The 23,966-nt window shown below is 39.1% G+C and overlaps 1 protein-coding gene across 13 annotated transcripts in view; it reads left to right on the top strand.

Annotated features, from left to right (window-relative positions):
• Positions 1-23,966, top strand: part of LOC105488365 (A-kinase anchoring protein 13) — a 356,595-nt gene that overhangs the window by 136,731 nt on the left and 195,898 nt on the right. For 12 of the 13 annotated variants that reach the window (XM_011752355.3, XM_071100751.1, XM_011752360.3 and 9 more), the window contains exons 4-5: positions 9,944-10,240; positions 19,531-19,714. In XM_011752355.3, the coding sequence (XP_011750657.2) occupies positions 9,944-10,240; positions 19,531-19,714 (481 nt within the window). Of the gene's footprint in view, positions 1-9,943; positions 10,241-19,530; positions 19,715-19,748; positions 19,902-23,966 lie in introns of those variants that run through there. The other variant, XM_011752364.3, reaches the window with a different exon arrangement.

Here is a 23,966-nt window from a genome sequence, read left to right as displayed (position 1 = left end):
ATATGAGCCTTTGATATGTGTGCAAGGGTATCAATGAGATCCTTAGTTGGTGTAGTAGAAACTCTATTAACTAAGCAAAGGAGATTCCTGACCAGACCCTATTGCTCTACTTATCGCATATGAGATTTTTCTGGTTATTTGTCTTTTTCAGCTACTGTCATTTGGCTTAGTTTGGTAATTTATTGTGGAGGGGTAGAGATAGAGGCATTTTGGGGGTTAACTTGTTTTGAATTTCTTGTTTATATTATGGGGTAAATTCTTTAGCCTGGACCTAAATGTCTTTAAATCTGCCTTTGTGGACTTAGACTTGTGCCTTCCCTTCCTTCAGGCCCTTACTCAGCTATCACCTCAGTGAAGCCTTTCGGTCCAGCTTATAAAAATACACAGCTGCCACCTCTCCACATTCCCTATCCCCCTTTCCTGCTTTATTTTTCTCCATTGCACTTTTCAACTTCTCACATATATTTTACTTATTTATCTTATTTATTTTCTGTCTGCCCCAACTAAAGTGTTAGCTTTATGAGGACAAGGATTTTTGTTTGGTTTCCTCACTGGTATATGCTAAGAAGGCTTGTTCTAGGAAACTGTCACTTGATAGAACAACATTTCTACTGTGTCACACATCCTGCTTCCCAGAAGCTGCTCTTGTAGAAAGATGTGTATGTATGTGAATACACCCATACTCACACTCACATGTAACCCCCTCCCCGCCCTGTTTTTTTTTGTTTGTTTTGTTTGTTTGTTAGTTTTAAATAAATTCAAAAGGAGTCTCTGGCTTGTTGAGTTGCATTTTTAGCTTGGAGAAGGAGTCCGATGATTTTTGTGCATCAGTTAGCTGCATTGATAGCCTCAGATTTCCTGTTTGCTGAGAGCAGTGCTAGATTAGTCAAGAATCTTCATGGAAAGTCCAGTCTTCGTGGAAAGTCCGTGCAGTGCACTGTGCATCCCAGTTCCTGGATAAGTGTGCATGGTCTGTTTGTTGCAGCAGCTACTGCCTACAGGGATGTCTCTGCACTCTTTGTGCTTATGTGTGGGAGGAGCTCTGCAATTCCTAGTCATTTTGGCTAAGAGAAGAAACAGAGCTTTGTGCCTTGTTCTTGCCCCCCATCCCCCACCCCAAAAAGGAGTCTTGCTCTGTTGCCCAGGCTGGAATGCAATGGCACGATCTTAGCTCACTATAACCTCCATCTCCTGGGTTCAAGCAATTCTCCTGCCTCAGCCTCCTGAGTAGCTGGGATTACAGGCGTGTGCCACCATGCCTGGCTAAATTTCATATTTTTAGTAGAGGTGGGGTTTCACCATGTTGGCCAGGCTGGTCTTGAACTCCTGACCTCGTGATCTGCCCACCTTGGCCTCCCAAAGTGCTAGGATTACAGGCATGAGCCACCGTGCCCAGCCTCTTCTTGCTTTTATTATTATTATTTTTTTATTTTTCATGTTTCATCCAGATTGCTGGCTCTGATTTTTCTTTGAGTTCTCTGTATGTTTCACTGTGTTTTGTAACATTTTAGTTTTTCCTAAAACCAAAGGATTGATCAACCCTCAAAAGGCAGCTACTTTTCGATGTTAGTCCGTAACCTTTTATCAAATCAATATTTCCCTAAATAGGGTTGACACATAGACATTCTAAATTATCTCCTAATAAGTTATTTTGACTTTGGATATTGAAATTGCAGGCCTGTCTCCCACCCATCTCTGTTTTCTCTCTCTTTTTTTTTTTTTTTTGCATGTTTTGTAGTAAGTCCTACATTGAAGTGTATATGTCTGTCTATCCCTCCCTCCTGCCCCCTCCTTCCCCATCCCCCCCGTGTGTGTGTGTGTGTGTGTGTGTGTGTGTGTGTGTTTGCATGTGTCTGTAATTATAAAGAAGTTGTAAAGACCTTTTAAAGTAGTTATGATGTGATTTCCCCTCCTTTTTAAAAATAAAGTATTTTAAGCATAAGTAGTAACATCTTAGAGGGCAGGTAGGTGGAGACTTTGACTTTCTACTTTATCTATCTTTGAATTTATTTATTTATTGATTTTTTTTTTGAGATGGAGTCTCACTCTGTCGCCCAGGCTGGAGTGCAGTGGCCGGATCTTGGCTCACTGCAAGCTCCACCTCCTGAGTTCACACCACTCTCCTGCCTCAGCCTCCCGAGTAGCTGGGACTAAAGGCACCTGCCACCATGCCCAGCTAATTTTTTTGTATTTTTAGTAGAGACGAGGTTTCACCGTGTTAGCCAGGATGGTCTCGATCTCCTGACCTTGTGATCCACCCGCCTTGGCCTCCCAAAGTGCTGGGTTTACAGTCGTGAGCCACCGCGCCCAACCTGAATTGTTTAAATGTTTACAGTGAGCTTGTTATTTGTATGATACATAGTAATTTTCGATGAAAACATTTTGATTGCTGAAAAGAATGTCTTCTCTTTTGAAAATAAATCCATCTTTGTGTTGATTAACACTGGAGGCCAACCACAGCTTTATAATAAAATATTACATTCAAAACACCTATGAAAGTAGCTCATTCAAGAATATAATTTGCTTTGAAATGTAGCTTGAGATGGAAATATACTTCTAATAATGAAAGGTGTTGCCTTAGTCATAAATGAAAATAATATTCCATTATTGTCTCTCCATAGAAAACAAATAAAATCCTAAATGACATTTTAATTAACCAGTGATTTTTCTCGAGAGATAAAGCTGAGATTTGTTTTTTTAAGACCTAGGTAGGATTGGCAAATAGTGTACAGAAATCTGGACATCCTTTGAAGATAATTCTTGGGGTGAGATGGGGGCATAGAGTACTGTTTTATTGTGTTCATTTTTATTACTGAAACTGTGAATTTAGACCAAGTAGTGATTTCAGAATAGGAGATGGAACAGAATGTTTAGTGGTTTTTGTATACTATTTTTGTAAAAGACTCTGGTGCAGAATCTTTCATAAAATGAAATCTTTTTTCAGCCATGTCTGTTGTTTATTTTTAGAATTCATAGCAAGTGTTCTTGTTTGAAGAACTGCAAACCTTTATTGACTTCAAATTTGACTCAGCTCTTTTATATTTTCCTTTTCTTTTTCACTGATAAGGGAAGGTACTTTATAAAGTAGATTTGTCATTAAAAAAGAAAAATACATTTACCTGATCAGAAGTTCTTTTGGGTTTAAAGAAAAAAATTACAGCCCAGATTACAACAAATGGTCTGAGTTATAATGTGTTATGTCTTTCTTTTTCTTCCTTTCTCTCTCTCTCTCTCTCTCTCTTTTTTTTTTTTTTTTTTTTTGGAGACAGAGTCTCAGTCTTTTGTCCAGGCTGAAGTGCAGTGGCACAATCACAGCTCAGTGCAGGCTTGACCTCCCAGGCTCAAGTTATCCTTCTACCCCAGCCTCCCAAGTAGCACTCACCATCATGAGTGGCTAATTTGTGTATGTGTGTGTGTGTTTAGAGATGGTGTCTCCCTGTGTTGCCCAGGCTGGTTTCAAACTCCTGGGCTAAGTGATCTTTCTGCCTCCACCTAGCAAAGTGTTGGAATTATAGGTGTGAGCCACCATGCTTGGCCTCTTTCATTTCTTGTGAACCAAGAATTACTTTCTAGCAGCAGATGTCCAGTATTACCAAATTGAATAGCATATTTGAAAAGAAGATGTAGATTTTTAATTAAATGTACTTAATTAGAGAATTCTGACACCCCCCATCCCCCAGCCCAGCCCTGCCCCTGGCAATGCCTGCCAAGATAATCAGTTATTTTTATTGGACTTTTTCTATAACAGTCTCCCTATTCTGAAATATCTTACTATAAAGCTATCTTTAGACAGATGAAATTTTAAATTCTGCAAAACTTAAATTACTGTCCGAATGCTAGTTAGTACATATAGTGGTTATACTGGAAAAACAGACTGAGAACTAGTTGAAAAGCAAAAAGAAATCCATTATCTGCTGTCCTTAGTTGTAATGTTATGAGGTAATTATATATTTCATAACTTTGGAACCATGAACACAGCACTGGAATCCTAGGGCATACAATATTAAGGGAGTGATATCCTCCCAAGGGGGTGAAAGTTGCCTTTTGGGGAACAAAAAAGACTTACTGTGTGTATGTAAAACACAGTTAAACAAATTTGTGGTATATCTATGGTATTAAAGTTTCATGAAGTGAGGGGTGAATAGAGAATAATGTCTGAAAAGGCTCTTTGGGGGTATAACAGAAGAAAAGGCTCAGAAACACTGCCTTAGAGGTGTCGGCTGGAATATAGCGGAGCACATTTTTAGCATTAAATCTCTCCTTCCTCCTCTAAAATGTACATGGTGAAAGTCCTGTGCCTACTCTTTGTTCTCTTCTGATTAAATACTCCTGTACACATAGAGACATTTTACACATATACCAAATTTGCACACTACCATTAGGTCACCAAAACCCAGCAGTGGGTGTGTACTTCTGCACAAAATCCTATTTCTTATTAGAGCCTGGATCTGAAGACTGAAAATTTGTTTCTTTTAACCCTATCGTAGACACTTCAGAAGAAAGAAAAAGACACCAAACTTTTAGAGACTTTGATGCCAAACTGAAGTAATCAAGATATTATTTTTATATTTTCCATCATTTTTTCTCTTAGAAGGTGACGTCTGTGTGGGACTGGGCTTGGCTGGCCCAGCACTTTTAGGGTTTCTTTTTGGATAGCTGATGAAACAAAGTTCCTATTGTTTCATCCTCAAAAGAGAGGGCCCAGATGGGATGCATTCCACTTTTAGCTTAATAGGAAATGAAGTAATTCTTGGGCTGTACTTCAGCAGTTTTGTTTATCAGTAGCAATATTTCGTTTCCATGGGTGCGGTGCTCCATATAGTGAGAAGGAGCCTGCCGGAGAGCTCTCCCAACCTCGCACACACACACCTCCTGACCTGCCAGCATAAAAAAAGGTGCAGATTAGATGATTTTAAGAGGACCATCAGTAGTTAAGTTTTTGTTTCTCACCTAGGTGCTCATTGTGTTTTTGTTTATTCTTTCCCTCCTCTCTTTATTTTGTTATTTCTGCAGTGCCAATGGCAAGCTTTGTTGGGCCATGCTGCAGAAGCTCTTTGTAGAGTGTTAGGGATCTGTTTTCCTTGGGTTTCCTAAACAGAAGCATTTTAATAGCTAATAATAAAAACTACCAGTTTTAGATGCCCATTTTATGCCAGGTACTTTGTGCACAGCTCTAATGTTGTTAACAATCCATAAGGTTGATGGTGTTCTCATTTTGTGTACAAGGAAAACAGGCTTCAAGATTGAATGACTTTCTCAGGATAACCAAATCTGTTGAAGTGGAGCTGGAGTTCAAACCTAATATTTTGTACTTGACAGCTAATTGCCAGCATACTTGAGGAGGATCCCTACAATGTACTCAGCTGGGAGCAGACTTCTCCCACCCCATAATTTGTATTTGTCTTGTAAGTGGACTTGATAGTATGAGACGTTCAGAAATTAATTCATAATTTAAAATATGGAATTAAAGTTTGGGCCATGTTTCTTCCAACAGTTTCTCTCTCTCCTTCCCCTCTATAAATCCTCTAGAGTAACTGCCTTCAGAAATTCAGTAAAATTTTCAAAACTTCCCTTTTTAAAAAAAGATTGGGATTTTTATTTTCCTTTCTTGTTACCAGGAAATTGAATGAAAGGAAAAACGCCATGGAACTAATTGAAAATCCTGCTATTGTTCTTCCTACTGCAGCTTCTGTTTTTATGCAGAAAGTTAGATTGTGGTTATTATATCAAATTGGATACAGTTTCCCATCCCCGTGTCTTTGCAGTGTAATTGTAGACATTGTTAATAACCCTGCAGTCTTTATGTACAAAGGCAGTCATAAGACTAATGGCCCTCTTGCAAATAGTCGTGTCTCTAGAGCTAATTTATGATAGTAAGAGGTTTGGTGTAGGCATATGGGGTGATTTGTTTTATTATTGAGTCTGTATTATGTAACTTTTTAAAAAATGCTGATTTCCCCCCAGGTGCTTTATCAGAAAGGTTATAGGAATTAAAAAATAATCTTGAGAGCCACTTGAGCCTAATGGAAAACATTAATGTGAGACAGTAGGCCAACCTGGTATGGTTGATTTCCAGACAGTAGGGTGAGGTACTTTATTCTTGATCAGTAGTAATGCTTCCAATGTGCTCTTAAGTTTAATAAAGACTAATCCAGGAAACCCTGAGTTCCCCACTCATCTTTTAACCCTCAGGTTTTCTTTTGAAAAAGAAGCCTCTAATCATACCAAACAAATTCCAGATTTATGGCATATTTTACTTAAGATGATTCATAGTCTCTTCTTCAGATTTTGAATTCATATCTGAAGGGAAAACATTGGATTAACAATTGGACAGTTTCTGAGATATCTCTTTCATGGCTATTTCTGACATTCTGCCTTCTCTGTTATACAGTTTGATTTTCGTTGTACACAGAGCTGACAGTAGCTCACACATCCATCCATTCATCTACTAACAAACTCTGCTAATGCAGCAGAAAGAGATAATCGTACTGGTGTTGCCAAGCACAACACCCCCACATGCACACACCCATCACGCCTTGTTCTGTTTCTCTCCCTGTAGTTCGCCCTCATCCCATTCTGCCTCAGTAAACAGTCATTTTAGCAATTCCAGACAAATTTCTGTGCAGATACTTTACTTTGGCACTTCACAGTTTTGGGTAGGGTAACACTGCTTCACCATGGCTTTTTGCCGTGTGAATGATGTTTACTTTTAGTGGTATTGTGACTCCCTTTCTGATTCAAGGGTTCAGGTTTCTCATCTTTGCATAGGCTTGAGGAAGGAAAGTGATAAGAAAGGAAAAGGACTGGTTAAATGGGTACGGCAGTGGATATTCTGTTTTACATAGTGTAATCTCTCTTCTAAGGCACTGTGAATTTAAGGTTTGAAAGCATAATTCAGTTTGCATCTCAGATTACTTACATCATCATCATTGAATTGTGAAATTTTGGTCTTTATTGACATTTATTCAAATCTACCGCAAAGGACTTCCAGAAGTTTACAGATTAGCTTAATTTTGGATAAATGGTACAATGCTATATATTGATTCTATTGACGAACCACAGCATTTCTTCTTTAAAGCAGTTCTTCTGACTGACATACATATCACTCTATCCATCCATCGTTCATCCATCCACCATCAGTTTATTTGGAAATTAAGTGAGGCTATGTATGATGTTTCAGGTGATAATATTAAAGAATTTAGGAGGCCCCTTCTAGATTTTATTTATTTATTTATTTATTTGTTTGTTTGTTTATTTATTTATTCAGAGACAGGGTCTGTGTCTCCCAGGCTGGAGTCCAGTGGCACGATCTTGGCTCATGGCAACCTCCGCCTCCCAGGTTTAAGCGATTCTCCTGCCTCAGGCTCCCTAGTAGCTGGGACTACAGATGCCTGGCTAATTTTTGTTTTTAGTACAGACAGAGTCTCGCTGTGTTGGCCAGTCTGGTCTCGAACTCCTGGCCTCAAGCAATCTGCCTGCCTTGGCCTCCCAAAGTGCTGGGATTACATCACACCTGGCCTAAGTCCTTCTTAATTGCCATCTCCTTTGTGAAATCTTCCTGCTTTTGCCCACATATGGAATGCACCACTCCTCTCCCCAAATTGCACTGTATTTAGATATTTAGATATTTTAGATAGGAAAGTTCTTGTAGAAGTCCTCTCATTTTGACTTATGTTGCAGTTTTCTGCATCTTGTTTGATTCTCTGTTATGGACCTTAAATCTCTGAGGAATTGAGACTCCTTACTTTACTCATCTTCTGATCATAGTGCCTGGACTTGATGGATGTCTAGCTTTTAGCTCTTGAACAAAACTGAGTCAGATGTTAGAGAATATTTTAAAGGAAACATTTTCTGCTAGAAAAATAGACAAATCTTACTAAAGGAATCATTTGGCTTGTTTCTGCTAACATTGATGTCTGTGTAGTTAGGCTGGCTGCCCTTCAAAAGAATATTGCTTTTTCCCCCTAATTCTCTTTCATATATTAAATGTATAAATACCACGTATATATTATTATAAAGCGTGCATGTGTATGCACATGCTCGCGCTTGCACACACCAAGCAGAGGATGTTTCGGCTTCCTACAGCCTTCTTAGAAGGAATTCGACTTGGAAGGCAGTAGGACTATCGTGTGGATTCAGTGTTCATGTGAAGACTTATCTTCATGGTTCATGAACCAATTATTCTTGCTTAAAAGTCATACTAGCCCATCATTCCAAGTGTTAGGCTCCTCTCAGGCAGGGACTTAGCTCTTAATCTTCTTCCTCTTCAAACACATTGCCCTATTGATAGGCAATGTGATGCAAAACCCTTGCCTCCTGTTATAATAGACCATGTCCTTTGGCATCAGCCTTGACTCTGTATAGTGAATTCTGCACCTTAATATCTGTGTAACATGGGGCAAGTTACTTCTTTAAGTCTCAGTTTCTAATCTATAAATTGAGGACAATACATGCCTCGTAAAATTGTTGTGGAGAGAAATGACTCAGATGCCTGATGTGTACTAGGTACTTGCTTGGTAAATACTTCCTACCATCCTAGAAGTACACAGCAGTGAGAGATTTCTTTTGCCACAGGATGAAGGGCTTAAGGAGGCCCTTGGGAAAAAAGCATGTGGAAAATCAGCTTATTTATTATTCTGATAACATGGAAAAAACATTGTCTCTTTCAAAGACAGCAGAAAGCTTAGTTTGTTCCAAGTCTGAAACCTCTGTTGGCCTGTGCCCGTGGTATGTAAATTCAGTCTCAGGGACCATATAAAGGGTTTCTCTACATGCCCTTAGCTGTAGAAGAGTGGCCTGAATGTTAGAGATTCAGGGAAGTGGCATGTGCATGGGTGCCCGTGATTAATCAGGCAGAGCACAAAGTGGCATCACCCAAACAAAAACATGAACTGTGCTTTCTTTCCTTTTTTGTCATCAGAAAGATAATGGAAGAAGGATGATGATAGGAGCATAGTTCTGGCTATTTGAGATCAGTGTGTGAAAACAGGGGAAATACAATATGCGTTGTGATGAGTATATTCTGAATATTGGAAATATTTAATTCTGTGAGGCTAAAAATTCAAAAGAAAGCCCAATCCTCCAAGAAGGCCTTACCCGTAGACAAGTGGTGTTAAATCTTGCTGACCTGACTTCAGCCGAACTCTTTGGAGTGGCATGCAGTTTTCTGCCTCCAATCACCACTCCTGAGGTGCCTGCCAGTCTGTACACTGGGCACCATGGAGTCCTTGGCATGTTTGCGTTTCCTGAACTGGGCTCCCAGCCACAGCATTGCATTATCCTCATGCAAACCAGGTAATTTCATTGAAGTCCTCATTACATTAGTGGCTGAGATGGGAAAGAATGTGTATCTGAGAACAAAAATCAATATTTATTTTTTAGGCCTTGGATTGCTCATAGTAGTAAAATAAAATCAAGTAATTGTGTACTTTTCCAAGTGCTTCATCATGTGAGCCTTTGTATTGTGATAATAAAGCAAGTGCTAGTGAATCTGTAAAATTCTTCCTATATAACTTGTATGAGTGATATTTTTTCCTGTTATGTTTTCAGATCTAATTTAGTTCAGTAGCTATTGGACTTTCCATCGTATGCTAGGCCTTGCCGGTCCTTCAGCTTTCATTCTTAAATCTGTTTAAACTGAATAGCCCTTGTTGATATTCAGAGCCTGTTCAGTTCCAGATACCATATTATAGGCATGGTGAAAGCTGGGATACAGAGTTTTTTGTTCTTTGTTAAGGGAACTCATATTTGCAAATAATGTTAAAAGCTGAAAATGGAGTTTTAAGAAGTTTGGAAAAATGCTGTCAGAGCTTAAGAGGAAGGAGGGGTGTTTTTTAGGAGGAGAAATTTGTATGTCATGAAATAAGAGCTAAGAGGATCCACCAGCGTCGTTTCAGCAGTGAGGCTCTAATACTGTTTTCTTTGCTGCCTGTGTTTTCTTTAGGTCATGATTGCTGTGAGACAGTGAAGGTGCAGCTCTGTGCTTCCAAAGAGGGCCTTCCCGTGTTTGTGGTGGCTGAAGAAGACTTTCATTTCATCCAGGATGAAGCGTATGATGCAGCTCAATTCCTGGCAACCAGTGCTGGAAATCAGCAGGCTCTGAACTTTACCCGTTTTCTTGACCAGTCAGGACCCCCATCTGGGGATGTGAATTCCCTCGATAAGAAGGTAGTGCTGGCATTCAGGCACCTGAAGCTGCCCGCGGAGTGGAATGTGTTGGGGACAGATCAGAGTTTGCATGGTGAGAATTTATATGATCTACAAACAAACTTTAAGTTTGTGATATTTCTGTTTTTGTAATGGGGCTGCTTTTCTGTAGTCATCATATTCAGGTCTTCCACAGCGGCTGAGTAAATCTTAGAACTACTGTAGGAAGGTGGCCTCCATGGCATCTCTTCTAAGTTCTTCAGCTGAGCTGTTAAGCATGTTGTTGCAGCAAAATGACCCTAGGGACTACCCAAGGAGAGTGGCACATCACCTTCTTGTGGGTCTGGATTTCAGACATGATCTTTCAAGTATAGAAAGTGACACGTTCTTCATGAGGAGAGCAGCAGAGTTACTTTTTGGTGTTTAATGATCAAAGATGTGGTTTTCATTATTGTATGCTGAAGTTCTCTAAGATAGCCTGGAAGTGAAGGAGAGGAAAGATTGGGCAGTGAGTGGGAGGAGCATGAGAACAGGGTGTGCTCTGAGAAACCACACACTTCCTTAACCAGGTTAGTGTCACTCTTACTGACTTATCTCTTGGCCCTCTCTATGAGAATTCACTGAAGAAAGGACTTTTCTTTTTTTTTTGAGATGGGCTTTTGCTGTTGTTGGCCAGGCTGGAGTGCAGTGGCGTGATCTCGGCTCACTGCCACCTCCACCTCCTGGGTTCAGGTGATTCTCCTGCCTCAGTCTCCCAAGTAGCTGGGATTACAGGCATGTGCCACCATACCCGGCTAATTTTTTTTGTTTGTTTTTTTTAGTAGAGACAGAGTTGCACCATGTTAGTCAGGCTGGCCTCGAACTCCTGACCTCAGGTAATCTACCTGCCTCAGCCTCCCAAAGTGCTGGGATTATAGGCGTGAGCCACTGCACCCGGCCAGAACTCCACTTTTTCAAAAACATTTACATAGTAAGTCCTCTTACTCAAACAAGGGTTTTCCCACATAATTCTAGTAGCAAATGACATCTACTTGATGTTATAATTGTATAGATATTTTAAAGTGAAACATAATGTGTACCTGGAGTTCAGTAAGTAACATCCGGTTTCCCTTCTGAGTTCAATCGAACGATTTAGGAGTCCTGAGATAGAGATCAAAATGTTTACTTTATTACTGATGAAATCTAGATTGGAAGCCTGATGTTAGAGCTCCTGCCAGAAGGGTCTGCTTGTACTTTCTATGTCTTCAGTGAAAGAGCTGGTCAGTCACTCCACGGCCCTGTAGAGTCTACCCAGCCTTGAGTACTGAATTTTGTTGGGTAAGCAGACCACAAGTCACCCTCTCCACAGGTGAGCAGTTCCTGAGGAGGAATACCCACAGGGGCCTGAGCCATGGCATAGTTTCTACACTCAGACGAGTTTTGTCTTCTTCCACGGAAGAATGGTAAAGAGGTCTTTGCCAGCTTTGATTCTCTTAAATCTACTAAATGTAACAGTTAAGACTGTGATCAGCCATCTGAACAGTGTCCCATACTATCAAGTGCATACTGTCAGATACTACCTGGATAGTCCTGCCCAGGTAAAACTTGAAAGGAAGTATCAAATCAAGGAAGAAAGGATTTGTCCTTTTCTTCTTCTTTTTTTAAGTATAGTGTCCAAGAAACTTCTGTCTTGCTAATATTTAGAGATCAGAATATTTGACATTATATAAGGTGTGAGTGCCTCTTCAGAAACCTGGTGATGGCCTTAATACCTCTAGCTCCTTCCATTTCTGTATTGATACGGGAATGTGTATTCTGACTGCCTTTCACAAAGTGTCAAGATAGTACTGCATTAGTTATTTGTGGGGCTTATGGTGTTTTATGGTTTTGTTTTGTCTTGTTTAAAGAGGGGTCCAGGAGTTGGATAGTTTTGTTTATGTTACCATGATTAAAAACAACTATTAGAAACAGCAAACATCTGAAACTTTGGACATATCACTTCCTCTCTCTATTTTTTTTTTTTTTTTTGGTATGGAGCCTTGCTCTGTCACCCAGGCTGGAGTGCAATGGTGCAGTCTCGGCTCACTGCAACCTCCACCTCTTGGGTTCAAGTGATTCTCCTGCCTTAGCCTCCCAAGTAGCTAGGAATACAGGCACATGCCGCCATGCCCTGCTACTTTTTTTTGTATTTTAGTAGAGACGGGGTTTCACCATGTTGCCCAGGCTGGTCTTGAACTCCTGAGCTCAGCAATCCACCCGCCTCAGCCTCCCAAAGTACTAGGATTACAGGTGTGAGCCACCGCGCCTGGCCACTTCCTCTCTTTGGGCCTTAACTTCCTTGTCTTTAATAGGAGGGAATTGGCCAGCTTTAATATTTTTTGTACTGTCAGTGTACTGGTAAATTTTCTGTTGCACAAAATTGCTCAAGCAGTGCTAACAAAGGCCAAACCAAATTTGAACACTTAAGGAAGGAAATACATATTAAAACCACAATGAGATATCATTACACATTTATCATAACAGCTAAGATGAAGAATACCAAGTGCTGGCAAAGATGAAGAACATCTCTTATGTTGCTTGTAGGAATGCAAAATGTATAACCACTCTGGAAAAATCTGGCAGTTTCTTTTAAAGTTAAACATACACTTAGCATATGACCCAGTAATCCCACTTTTGGGTGTTTATCCTAGAGAAATGAAAATCTATAGTTACCAAAAAGTCTGTGCACAGATGTGCTCGTAGCAGCGTTATTCACAATCATAAAAAACCGGAAATAACCCAGACTCCCTCACTGAGTGAATATAGAAGCAAACTGTAATACATCCATACAATGGAATACTACTCAGCAATAAAAAGAAGCAAACTGTTGATGTGTGCAACAACTTGGATGCATTTTAAATGCATTATGCTAGGAAAATGAAGTCAGTTTCCAAAGGTTCCATACTGTATGATTCTATTTATATGATATTCTGGAAAATGCAAAATTATAGAAAAAAATAACAGATCAGTAGTTGCTAGGGGCTGGGAGTGGGGGAAAAGTCTGACTGCAAAGAGGGATCATGAGGGAATTCTTCAGGTTGTTGGAGTTGTTTTGCATCTTGTTCGTGGTGGTGGCTATAAGAATCTATGCATGTGTTAAAACTCATAGGCGTGTACACCCCCAAAGGTGAATTTTATTGTACATATATTTAAAATAATAGCAAAAGAAATTGTGTAAGTTAGTTGTATACTTTGCATGGTGAAATGGATGCAAGTGACTTGATAGAACTGTCTTTAAGTCAACAACTGGGATCAGGAATCTGATTTTGTGTGCTCAATTCACATTCTGCAGTTTAAATTGTTCTATTAATTGTTGATTAGAATCTAGGAACACCGGGTACAGTAAGGGGAGAGTAGCATCAGTTAAGAGTTCATCGTGCCTGCTGTTGAGGGACGAATGTAATGGAATAGTCTGTTCACATGAATGAGTTGAACATCAAATACTTTTAAATAGGTATTTAAAGGAGAAAGGTACAAAGTAACCATGATGCCTGAGGTAATACAGATAAATAAGAAACCTTGTTATGTAACAGGACTTCTTGCTGTTGAAAGCTAGGATGTTTACAGGTATGCTAGCCTAATACTTATACAAAATAGTATGTAAGAATTATGGCTAATCCTCCTTCTGTTATAATTGTTCAGTTGCAGTGCTTTTTAGCTTTCTTCAGGTCAGTGACTTCTTTGGAAATTGCTCAGATTTCTCCTCAGAAAAAAATGTTTATAGTTGCCTACCTGCACACATTTACATATGACAAATTTCTTAAGTCTCCCTGAACTTCAGGCATAAGCATGAAGTTAAGAATTCTGGGTTTAACTTTGCTCTTGCAAAGTGGGGAAAGCAGGGGCATTGGAGTCAGTCTGTTTGCATCCTGGCTTCATTGCAAGAGTTTGTGCAAAATACTTAATCTCTCTGTTACTTAATTTCCTCAATCTGTGAAATGGAGGAAAGTGTATTCTGATAATGTGTGCTAGTTTGTAAGCTATTCATTTTGAATGTGCCCTTTAGAGACAAAAAAACATTGATGTTATGCTTGTTACAAAAATTAATCTTCACTTTAAATATGAACAGGAGGGAATTTGTTCTTTTGAATCTTCCAAATGTTCTCTCATCCCTAGTTATATAAACAAGCTTCTGCGTTGTACTGTTTGCCACAGTTCTGCCTTAAATGCAGGTGATAAGGATTCATCTGGGTGCAGTGTGAGTGGTGGGGCAAGGACATTTTTTCCTCTGCGTTTTTCAAGTCTCAGTTTCTCAGCTTGGTGGTTAGTGAAAATGGTAAATTAGGAGGGTGTTTTCCCTGAGAGACCCTTGTGCAGTAGCAATCAGCATAACTCCCAAATAATGTAGGGTGGGCCCACTGCAGACTTGCTCTAGAGGAAGCAGGGAGAAATGTCCTGGGGGAAATCTTCATTCTTATTTACTCATGATATTGTATAACCAAGTGAAAAAAAGATGTGATCATCTTTGGGGGCAAGAATTCTCCCCTCAAAGAGAAATTTGGGTGGAGAGGTGGAAGACAGGTTTAGGAAAAACTACAGTAAGAACAACCTGTGTAGAATTCCCAATTCTATGTATCTGATGTTGGTTAATAGGTCGCCCACCATAATCTTTTGATGATTCAGTTCCCACCCACCTTCAGAGTGTTTGATAGCTTTTCCTAAAAATTTTTTCTTGGCTACATTAGTGTTTGTGTATTTTTTCAGCTATTATCACTGCTGAAAAGAAAATAACATATTTTAAAACTGCTAGTGATTTTTTTTTCCTTGGCAGAAGATTAGTATTTATTGATCCCAAGACTAGTAGTGGCAGGAGTTGAATTCCAAAAGGTTTTGTTGCCTCTCAAACCTTGTTTTTGTTACAAGGTTACAAGTCTCATTTTTCCACAACCGCATTTTCTCACAGTGGCCTGTTCTCCTTCCTTTCACATGCAGCTGAGAATTCCTGCGTCATGTGGGACTTTCGGTTTTTTAAGAGGTAGTCCAGAATAGTACAAAGAATGGTGATTTTGGAATCATAGGTATAGATTCGAAGAGTACTGTGAGCAGGGCTTGCTGGGTGGATTGATGGGGTAGAAAAGTGGTCCTTAATTATTGTACTGATCTCAGAACTTAGAACATTTTACTTAGAGAATCTGACCATTTATAAAAGACACAACTCTCTAGCAGGCTCATCATGTTTGAATACCTACTAGGCACATCGACTTTTTTGTAGATCTGAGGGAAGGTGTGTGACAGGTGTGTCTAGCATATAAATAAATAGAAAGCAGGACATGAGACATTTTCTACCTTCCTTCTCTGTGGATAGAAGCGAAGCCTACAGACATCTTTCCAATTAAGTATGGTTAAACAGGATAGCCAGCCAACATGGGGTCTATGAAATAACATTACAGCATAAAGAAAAGGGTAAAGTATCATAAGTATTCAGATGGAAGATTTTCCGAGTATGCTTTCTGTAAGAAACAAAAAAATTTAGATGATATTTCCCATTTGTCCTTTAAAGAACTCAATAAAATCAGATTTGTTATTAAATTAGAAAAGGAGACAGCAAGGAGAAAAGTAGATTTTGTGAGTATATCAGTCACTGTTCAAGTAGAGAAGCAGAACCACTCAGAGAAATAATATGTTAAGATTTATTATAAGGAATGGTGCCTTAGATTGTGAGGCCTGGCTAATAAGTCCAAAATTTGTAGGGCAGGATGGGGAAGGAAGATTATGGGCAAAGTCAGCCCACCAACATGGGCCAAAATATCATGTGAGGAAGGGGAGATTGTGGGTGAGATGGAGCTCCACAGGCACAGGCTAGTGCTGTCCTCCACAGGTGGGATGGAATCCCTTCTCTCCAGGGGAAACCTAAGCCCTGCTTTTAAAGCCTTCCAGTTGATACAGTCAGGCCTACCCAGGTAATCCAGGATAACCTCCCTTATTAGATCAACTGGTTAGGGGCTTTAATTACATCTGCAGCAAAGCTATTGTTATGACGACAAGGATGGAAGGGGAGTGAGTTGGCAAAAATGATGCAGACATCCAGAATCCTAAAGCACAGTTAATTCACAGTGGGGACAAAGGACCCAATTGATACTGTAGGAAAGGCCATTAGTGATCTAAAAAAACAAAGTTGAATAACTCAGAATACAGAGGAGTACTGATGTAGAGAAAAGAGAACAGAGATTGATCCTAAATTATTGAGCTCTACAGTCTAAATACGGAAGGAAGAAAGCAGTGATGGAAGCTTTCATGCTCTTAAAACAACACAGACTAAAGGAAACTACATTCATATATTCATTTGTTTATCCCTTTGCACCTTGGCCTCTTCTACAAACGTAATTCACGTGACCCCTGAATCAAAAATGTGTGAGGAATTAATGGGAGAATACCTAAAATTGAGGGTATATGCATGCAGTGGGCTACTCAGCAATGAAAGGAAATGTACTACTGCTATGTGCAGCAATGTAGATGAGTCTCAAACATGCTCATCAAAGAAGCCTTACACAAGAGTATATATTCTATGATTTCATCTATATGGAGTTGTAGGACAGGCAAAACTAACGTAGGTGAAAAATTCAGAACAGTGGTTAACTCTAGGAATAAGGAGGAGAGGAATAACTGGAAAGTGGCACAAAAGAACTTTTTCAGATGTTGGTAGTTTTCTTTATGTTGATACAGGTTTGGGTTCACATGTATATGCATTTGTCAAAATTAATCAAATGGATATACTGTACCATTTGTATTTCATTGTATATGTATAAATCACCTAAAATTGTAACTACATATTGAATGCTGGTTAATTATATGCACGCTGAAGTATTTTGGGGTGAAGTGGACTGATATCTTCAACTTATTTTGAAATGCATAAAAATAAGGTGAGTGGATGGGGAAATAGAAGGAAGAATGGTTGGATATATATAATAAAGCAAATATAGAAAAACATTAATTGTAGGATCTAGGTTGTTGAGTGAGTGTCTGGTTATTTGCTGTGTAATTCTTTGAACTATGTGTACGTTGGAAAAGTTAATAAAATGTTTGAGGAAAACATAAAAAGGTGCTTTTTAAACCACATTAGCTTAGCTTGCTTGTATGATTGCTTGATTTTGTCTTTGTGGTTTTATTTCCTAACAAAAAGAAACAGGGTGGAGTAATGGAAAAGGTTTTTTTTTTTTTTTCTTTTTTTCAAGACAGAAGAACTTTCCATTTTAGGAAAAGTTCCATCAAGATGGAACTTTTCATTTCCATCTTGATTCTGACTCTGGGCAAGTTATTCTATGAATCTGCCTTCATTTGCAAAGTGAAGATAACCAGGTCTCATAGGGTTACTGTGAAGATAGAATGGAAAAAGTTGACATAAACTTCCTAGTCCAGTGCATGGTGCATAGCAGGTCCTCACGACATTGTTTTCTCCTAATCTGTTATCCTCAGAAAGGGTCTACACAAAAGCAGATGTGGTACCAGTTGCTAAGACTTTAAGAAATTGAGAGAGGATGTAGTGCAGAGGTCAGGGCATCAGCTTCTGAGCAGGCGCGTGGCCGTAGTATTGGGATTTCTACTCCAATGCTGAGCTGACTCAGAACAAATAACAAATCACAAGAGTGGTTGTGGGAGGATGGTAAAGAAACAACTGATTCAAGGTTGGAAATAACTAGCCTCTAAAGAATCACGGATTTTCTAGTTAGTGCCTCATTAGCTCTTTTGTTTTTGATAAGGATGTCAGAACAACTGTAAGACACAAGTTAGATGGTGCTATTTGATCTTTTGTGAGGATTCTATTTGTCCTTTTGTCTGGCCTTGCTACCTGCTCAGAGGTGTTGATTATTAAAATTTGTACCTGCACATGTAGTTGTTGCTTCTGGGGCATAATCTTTCCAGCCACGTGCCTCTGGTTAAACACCCTATAAATCCTGAATTGGTCCGTGCATATACAGTTCTGTAGGGAAAATATACAAAATGAAAAATTGTGCTTCCAAGGAAATTTAACTTGGAAATAGAGATACCAGACTAATACACAGATGACATTTGGAAACAGTATAATTCAGTGTAAAGTCACAGCTTCAAAAATCTGTTGATTCCTTTGTGATACTCATGTATAGAAGCATTTGAGGACTTCACAGTAAGGAGAAAACCACTGGGGTCCAAGAAGTCTGAGTGCTCAGTGAAGAAGTTTAGACCCGTGAGAAGCCATGAAGAATGAGAGATGATAGCTGAGGTGAGGCAGGCACAACCTCAGGGTGCCATTTCCAGCTCCCTGGAGTTGAGTGTAATACAGCCTTGTGGGGCCATATGTGGCATCCCTGCAAAGACCTTAGTTCCTGTCATCCTAGGTTGGGCACAGAGGACTGCTGAGGAAGAGAGTATTGCTAGTGAACCTTGAATGTAATTTGATGTCCCAAGAGGACAGTGAAGAGAGCAGGGAAACGGGAACTGGGATTTAATGAATATCTACTAAAGCCAGTCATAATACTAGCATTTCACCTACCTCTTCTCATTCGGTACAACTCTATGAGTGAGGTGTTGGTATCTCACTTTAGGGATGAAGAAAGTGAAGTTCAGAGATGTTATATGAATGGCACTTGGTCACACAGATGGTAAATGCCAGATTCGAACCCAGATTTGTCTAACTACAAGCCCTTCCTCATTCCATCACTTTCAGAGTGACTCACTTTACTAAGAGGGAGCCTTTATTTCAAGTGAAATAAACATTTTCCTTTCTGCAGTTATTAATGGATTGTCTTAAAGTTAGTCTTCCTTATTGTGCCAGAAGATGCATTTCTTCCTCTCATTAAACAAATAAACAAAGCTGGCAGTGCCAGAAATTTGATTTGCCCTTATTGTGGAGGAATAAAAAGACCCATGTGTATTGAACAAGCAGAACCTGTTTTTAGTGTTTAACTAGCCAACTCCTGTCTGGGTGTTCTTTTAAAAAGTAATTATACCATTTATGATACACCCGTTTAAGTCCCAACAGCTATTCCCCCTTGGACCTCATGTTGTGGGGCTGCATTTGCTTCTGTTATTATTATTTGAGTAAAAGAATGTGTGTGGGGGTCACCTTTATATGCCTGCCTGTGAAATTGGTTGAACAAACACTGTATATTAAGTCAGAATACAGAAATGGCCTGATTCTCTTTTGCAGGGCTGTGTTCAGTTGAAGATTTTGTGTCCTATACTTTCTCAGCTTTTGTAGCTTTGTTTTGCTTTTACTTGAGGGCTGATTCTATCTGGCCACAATAAAGCTGTTCACACTGTATATTGGAGCTTAACTTTACAGTCTTAGGCGCTTGGAGACAGTGGTGCTTACATAACTTGTCTTTATCTTTGTTTGCTTTTTGTTTTTATATTTTCCTCACTTATGTTCCTTTTCTTCCCCATTTACAGATGCTGGCCCGCGAGAGACATTGATGCATTTTGCTGTGCGACTGGGACTGCTGAGGTTGACGTGGTTCCTGTTGCAGAAGCCAGGTGGCCGCGGAGCTCTCAGCATCCACAACCAGGAAGGGGCGACGCCTGTGAGCTTGGCCTTGGAGCGAGGCTATCACAAGCTGCACCAGCTTCTAACGGAGTAAGTGCTCCTTCTCCTTATTTCCCTCCTCTCATCCCCAGCCCCACCCCCGATTCATAGGAGTACCACCCACTTGGCATCTCAGTATGTGTTTGCCACAAATTAAAACCTCAACTCTGTACCTTGCCTTCTGCTGGGGGTTTGTAAGCTTGCTCCTGCTAACCACTTCATTGTCTGAGAGAGAAACGTAAGTCACGTTACCATTTTCTCTCTCCTCTACCTTCCTGCCTTCTTCAATTCGTATCTCTTACATTTTACTATTTTACTCGAAAGTCAGAATGAGCCTTGTCTGTGGAGGTAGCATAACATTACCAATGTATACAGTTTATCCTGCTTTAGTACAAGAGGAAACAGATTTCTTATATATTTTTTTCTGGTATATCTTTAAGACTTGAAAGAGTTAATTGGAAACTAGTACTTCCATATAATAATTGCATACAGAAAATATGGTAAACAGTTAAGTTTTGGATTGAATGTAATTTCTGTGAATAAAATTTGAGAACAGTGGTTTCTTCATATGAATGGCAATAAAAAGCAACTGAATTGTCCTGGAAATGTGCAGTAGGAAATCCTGTCTGTCTTTGGGCTCAATTATTATATGTCCTGACTCTTTAAAGAGTTCTCTGGAGGAAGGTTGTTAATCAAAACATTTGAAGAGCGCTCTTTTTTTCTTGTATAAATAAAGAAACAAATGCACTAGAGCAGCCAAAAGTTTTTATTGGAATGTTTATATAAAGAAGTTTCAAGAATAGTTTCTGTTGTTGAGTATATTTTTTATTAGTTTTGTGGTTATCATCATTATCTTTTCCACCACATTATCTGAACAAGTATAAACCCCATTGGATCTATGTTCTTTAGCAATTGAGGGACCTGTGCAAATTGAGTCAGTATTAGCAAATTTTCAGATATTTTTCTCATGCCAGATTTAATTTGTGCTTTATGTTTTACCATTTTTAGCCGTGTATATAGTCTGGAAGGACCAAGAAGAGATCTCAGAATGTAACGCTACTTACGGTTATATAAACAGCTTTTTCTTGCTTCACTTGCCAAGCTTATAACTTTCCCCATCACGCTAAACAGACGGTTCTTTGCAGAAAGCTTTCTGATGGGTGCTCCAGATACAGTGGTGGTAGGAGGGGCACTTGTCTCAAGTGAGCTTTGGATACCTGAGCTCTCCTAAGACAGTATTCCAGGGAGTGATACGTTCTACTCCTTCACACTCCCCATCTGGCCAATGATTGGATTCATTCTACTGTTAGCCTTATGGCTTCAGGAAGAGAGGCCTTGTTTCAGAAGTTGAAACAGTTAACTCCACATAACTATTGTGAAGTTCAAATGCATTTCCTCTAAATTTGATTTTTTGCTGGGAAGCAGAGTTGGTTAAGGACTGCCATCCAAATGGGGAAATAAAGTGATTACAACAGCTTCATTATATCCTTGGACGGGATGTCACAAGACTGTTATTGCAGCACAGCTTTAAGGAAACTAGAGTGTGTTTGTTCTTAGACTTTTTTTTTGCTTGCTTTAAAGTACTACTTCTGTTACATGTGGGAAAGCCACTTACCTCCTTTTGAAGGGAGACTGGTAAGGGAAAACCAACCTGAGAAATCTCCAAGTAGAGGACCCTGATAGGAGAGGATGAGCACCTTGCTGCAGATCTAGTTCTTTACTTGAATCCTGGGGATGTTACTGTTCTGAAGCTTAGGAAAAGTGCTGAGTCATAATTAGCAATTAAAAAATGGAAAGGGGGCGATTGTCCTAAATCACACAGTCTGAGTGTGATTCTAGTAGAATTTGGTAGAATTTCAGTTGTTAAAGGATCAAGAATGATCATCATTTTGTTATTGGTTTTCTTTTCTCCTTTCCTTCCCCTTTCTTTTCCTATATACATAACATAAAAATGGTTAAAATCGTAAATTTTAGGTACAGCATTCAGTGGCATTCAGTACACTCACAACACTCACAAAGTTATGTAACCATCAACACTCTTATTTCCAGAACTTTGTCGTCACCCAAACAGAACTTCCTTTCCCCCAGCCCCTGATAAACTCTGTTCTCCTTTCTGTCTCTAAGAATTTGCCCATTCTGGGTACCTCATATAAGTGGAATCATGCAATGTTTGTCTTTCGGTGTCTGTCTTTCGCGTAGCATAATGTCCTCAAGGTTCACCCGTGTTGTAACATGTGTCAGAAAAATAATATATATTTCAAAATTGCTAAAAGAATATATTTGTTACCACAAAAACATAAGTAGCTGAGATGATGGATATGTTACTTAGCTTGATTTTATCTTTCTATAGTATATACGTAGATTAAAACATCACATTGTACCCCATAAATAAATTTATATAATTGTTATTTGTCTGTTACCAAACACACACACACACACACACACACACACACAGCCAAAAGTGGAAACAACCTAGATGTCCATCACAGATAAATGGACAAACAATGTGGTATATTCATATAACGGAATACTACAGCCTTAAAAAGAAAAGATCATCTTTAACAGATGAAACTGAGATCCAGAGAGACAAAGTGGTTGGATTGGGATAACAAGGTGGCAGGGCCGGAAATAGAAGCCAAAAGGCTGTCCAGAGCTCTTTCCTTCCCCTCCTGGGATTCTTAAAAAGTGGCCCAACAATAGATTTCATGGGTTCTGTATCTCTTGAAATTATAAACGTTTATGCACATGTTTTTCTGAATAAAGCATTTGTTGGTGAGATTCATGAAGGGGTTTGTAGAAATTTAAGAATTGCCACAGTGTATGATGCTGTCTTTCTAATAGTTTATTAACTTTTGACTTTGCGTATCTTCTTCCCCATCCTGCTTTTTAAAAATGAAATTGTCCACATATAAGCCTGCCTCCTTTATTGCCTCTTTTCAGTTAGTATGAAATTGAAGTATGGCTATGTACATTTAACATTTATTGAATAACTAGTTACATTCTACACTTTACTGAAAAGTCAAGCTTATTTAACCCCATTTGTAGCCCTTCCAAAGTACATTTGTTGTTTTAATTCTTTACCTTGTTTTTTGCTTTTTAATTATTAAGTGGGGAGTGGAGAGCCAGAGTATTGTGCTGGTTAGGGCCCAAGTTCTTTTTGTGTTTCTTTGTTCAAGGCTTATTTTGATTGCCAGTCTATTTTGATAAACCAAGTCTTACTTCTGTGAAAATTATGATTAGCCATTCTTGGACATGCAAGGATTTTCTAAGACCTATCCCTTTAGAAAACGCTTGAACTTTATATTAAATCCTACCAGATAGTAATAACTACTCAGGACATTGTTTACAGTTGCCCTTTTTTGTAACCCATGATTGTTAACTTTCACTTAGTTCAGTGTTAGGGAAGGCAGAGCTTTTGTTGACTTGCTGTTTCGCCTTAGCTTATATTTAGATATTACATGATGAATATGAATGCATTTGTGATCTGAAAATTCATCTTAAATACATTGTATTTAAGTTTCGCCTTAAGTAAATGAAAGAATTCATGTAGGGAGCATAACTCAGTGATTGACATATATGTTATCTCTTATTTCCCTTTCTTTAATCTTCTGTCTTGCCTGAGAAATCTTAGCCCCAGAACAGTACCCAAAACATGTAGGCCTACTTCTCCTTTAGTTAGACAATCATCTCCTCTGATTTGAGGACCCCACCCATCGTCACCTAACTAGTTAGTGATGAAGAGAATAGGTAAAGACCCCAGTTTGCAGGCTCTTGGTTTCATGAATGCTAGGAAGCGACAATAACAGATGAGCGTGGCATTGTAGTTATCTAAGAAGAAAATATTAGAGGCAGATGTTATTGGATCTGGCTGATCTCTTACATGTCACAAAGTAGAAATCTTGGGATGTGGATCACCCATGTTGGGGGTAAGAGGGAGCTTGAGAGTAAGAGGAGGCTCCAGGTAGTGACTAGGTGTGCAGACTTGGAAGTCAAACCTAGGTTTGCATTTTGACTCTGCCATTTGCAGCCTTTCCTCACTAAGCCTTGATTTCTTCATCTCATAAAGAAAGGATAATACTGTCTACTTCCTGGATGATAACCCAGTCTCTAGTGTATGCAATATGAAAAATTAGGGCTTATTTGTCATACAGATTTTGGTTATTTTTGTGGAGCAAATAAAGGTGCTATAAATATTTCAGCTTGGAGAAAGATGGTAGTATAGTATGGTAGAATTGCTTATGGATTAAAAGCTTAATTAAAATCTAAGCCTGCCTACTTAGTAATTAGTGTGACTTGGAAAATG

The sequence above is a fragment of the Macaca nemestrina genome, chromosome 7, assembly GCF_043159975.1.
Source record: "Macaca nemestrina isolate mMacNem1 chromosome 7, mMacNem.hap1, whole genome shotgun sequence".
Classification (NCBI taxonomy): Eukaryota; Metazoa; Chordata; class Mammalia; order Primates; family Cercopithecidae; genus Macaca; species Macaca nemestrina.
Note: the sequence above shows the minus strand (reverse complement) of the source record. Positions and strands in the feature narration are given on the sequence as shown.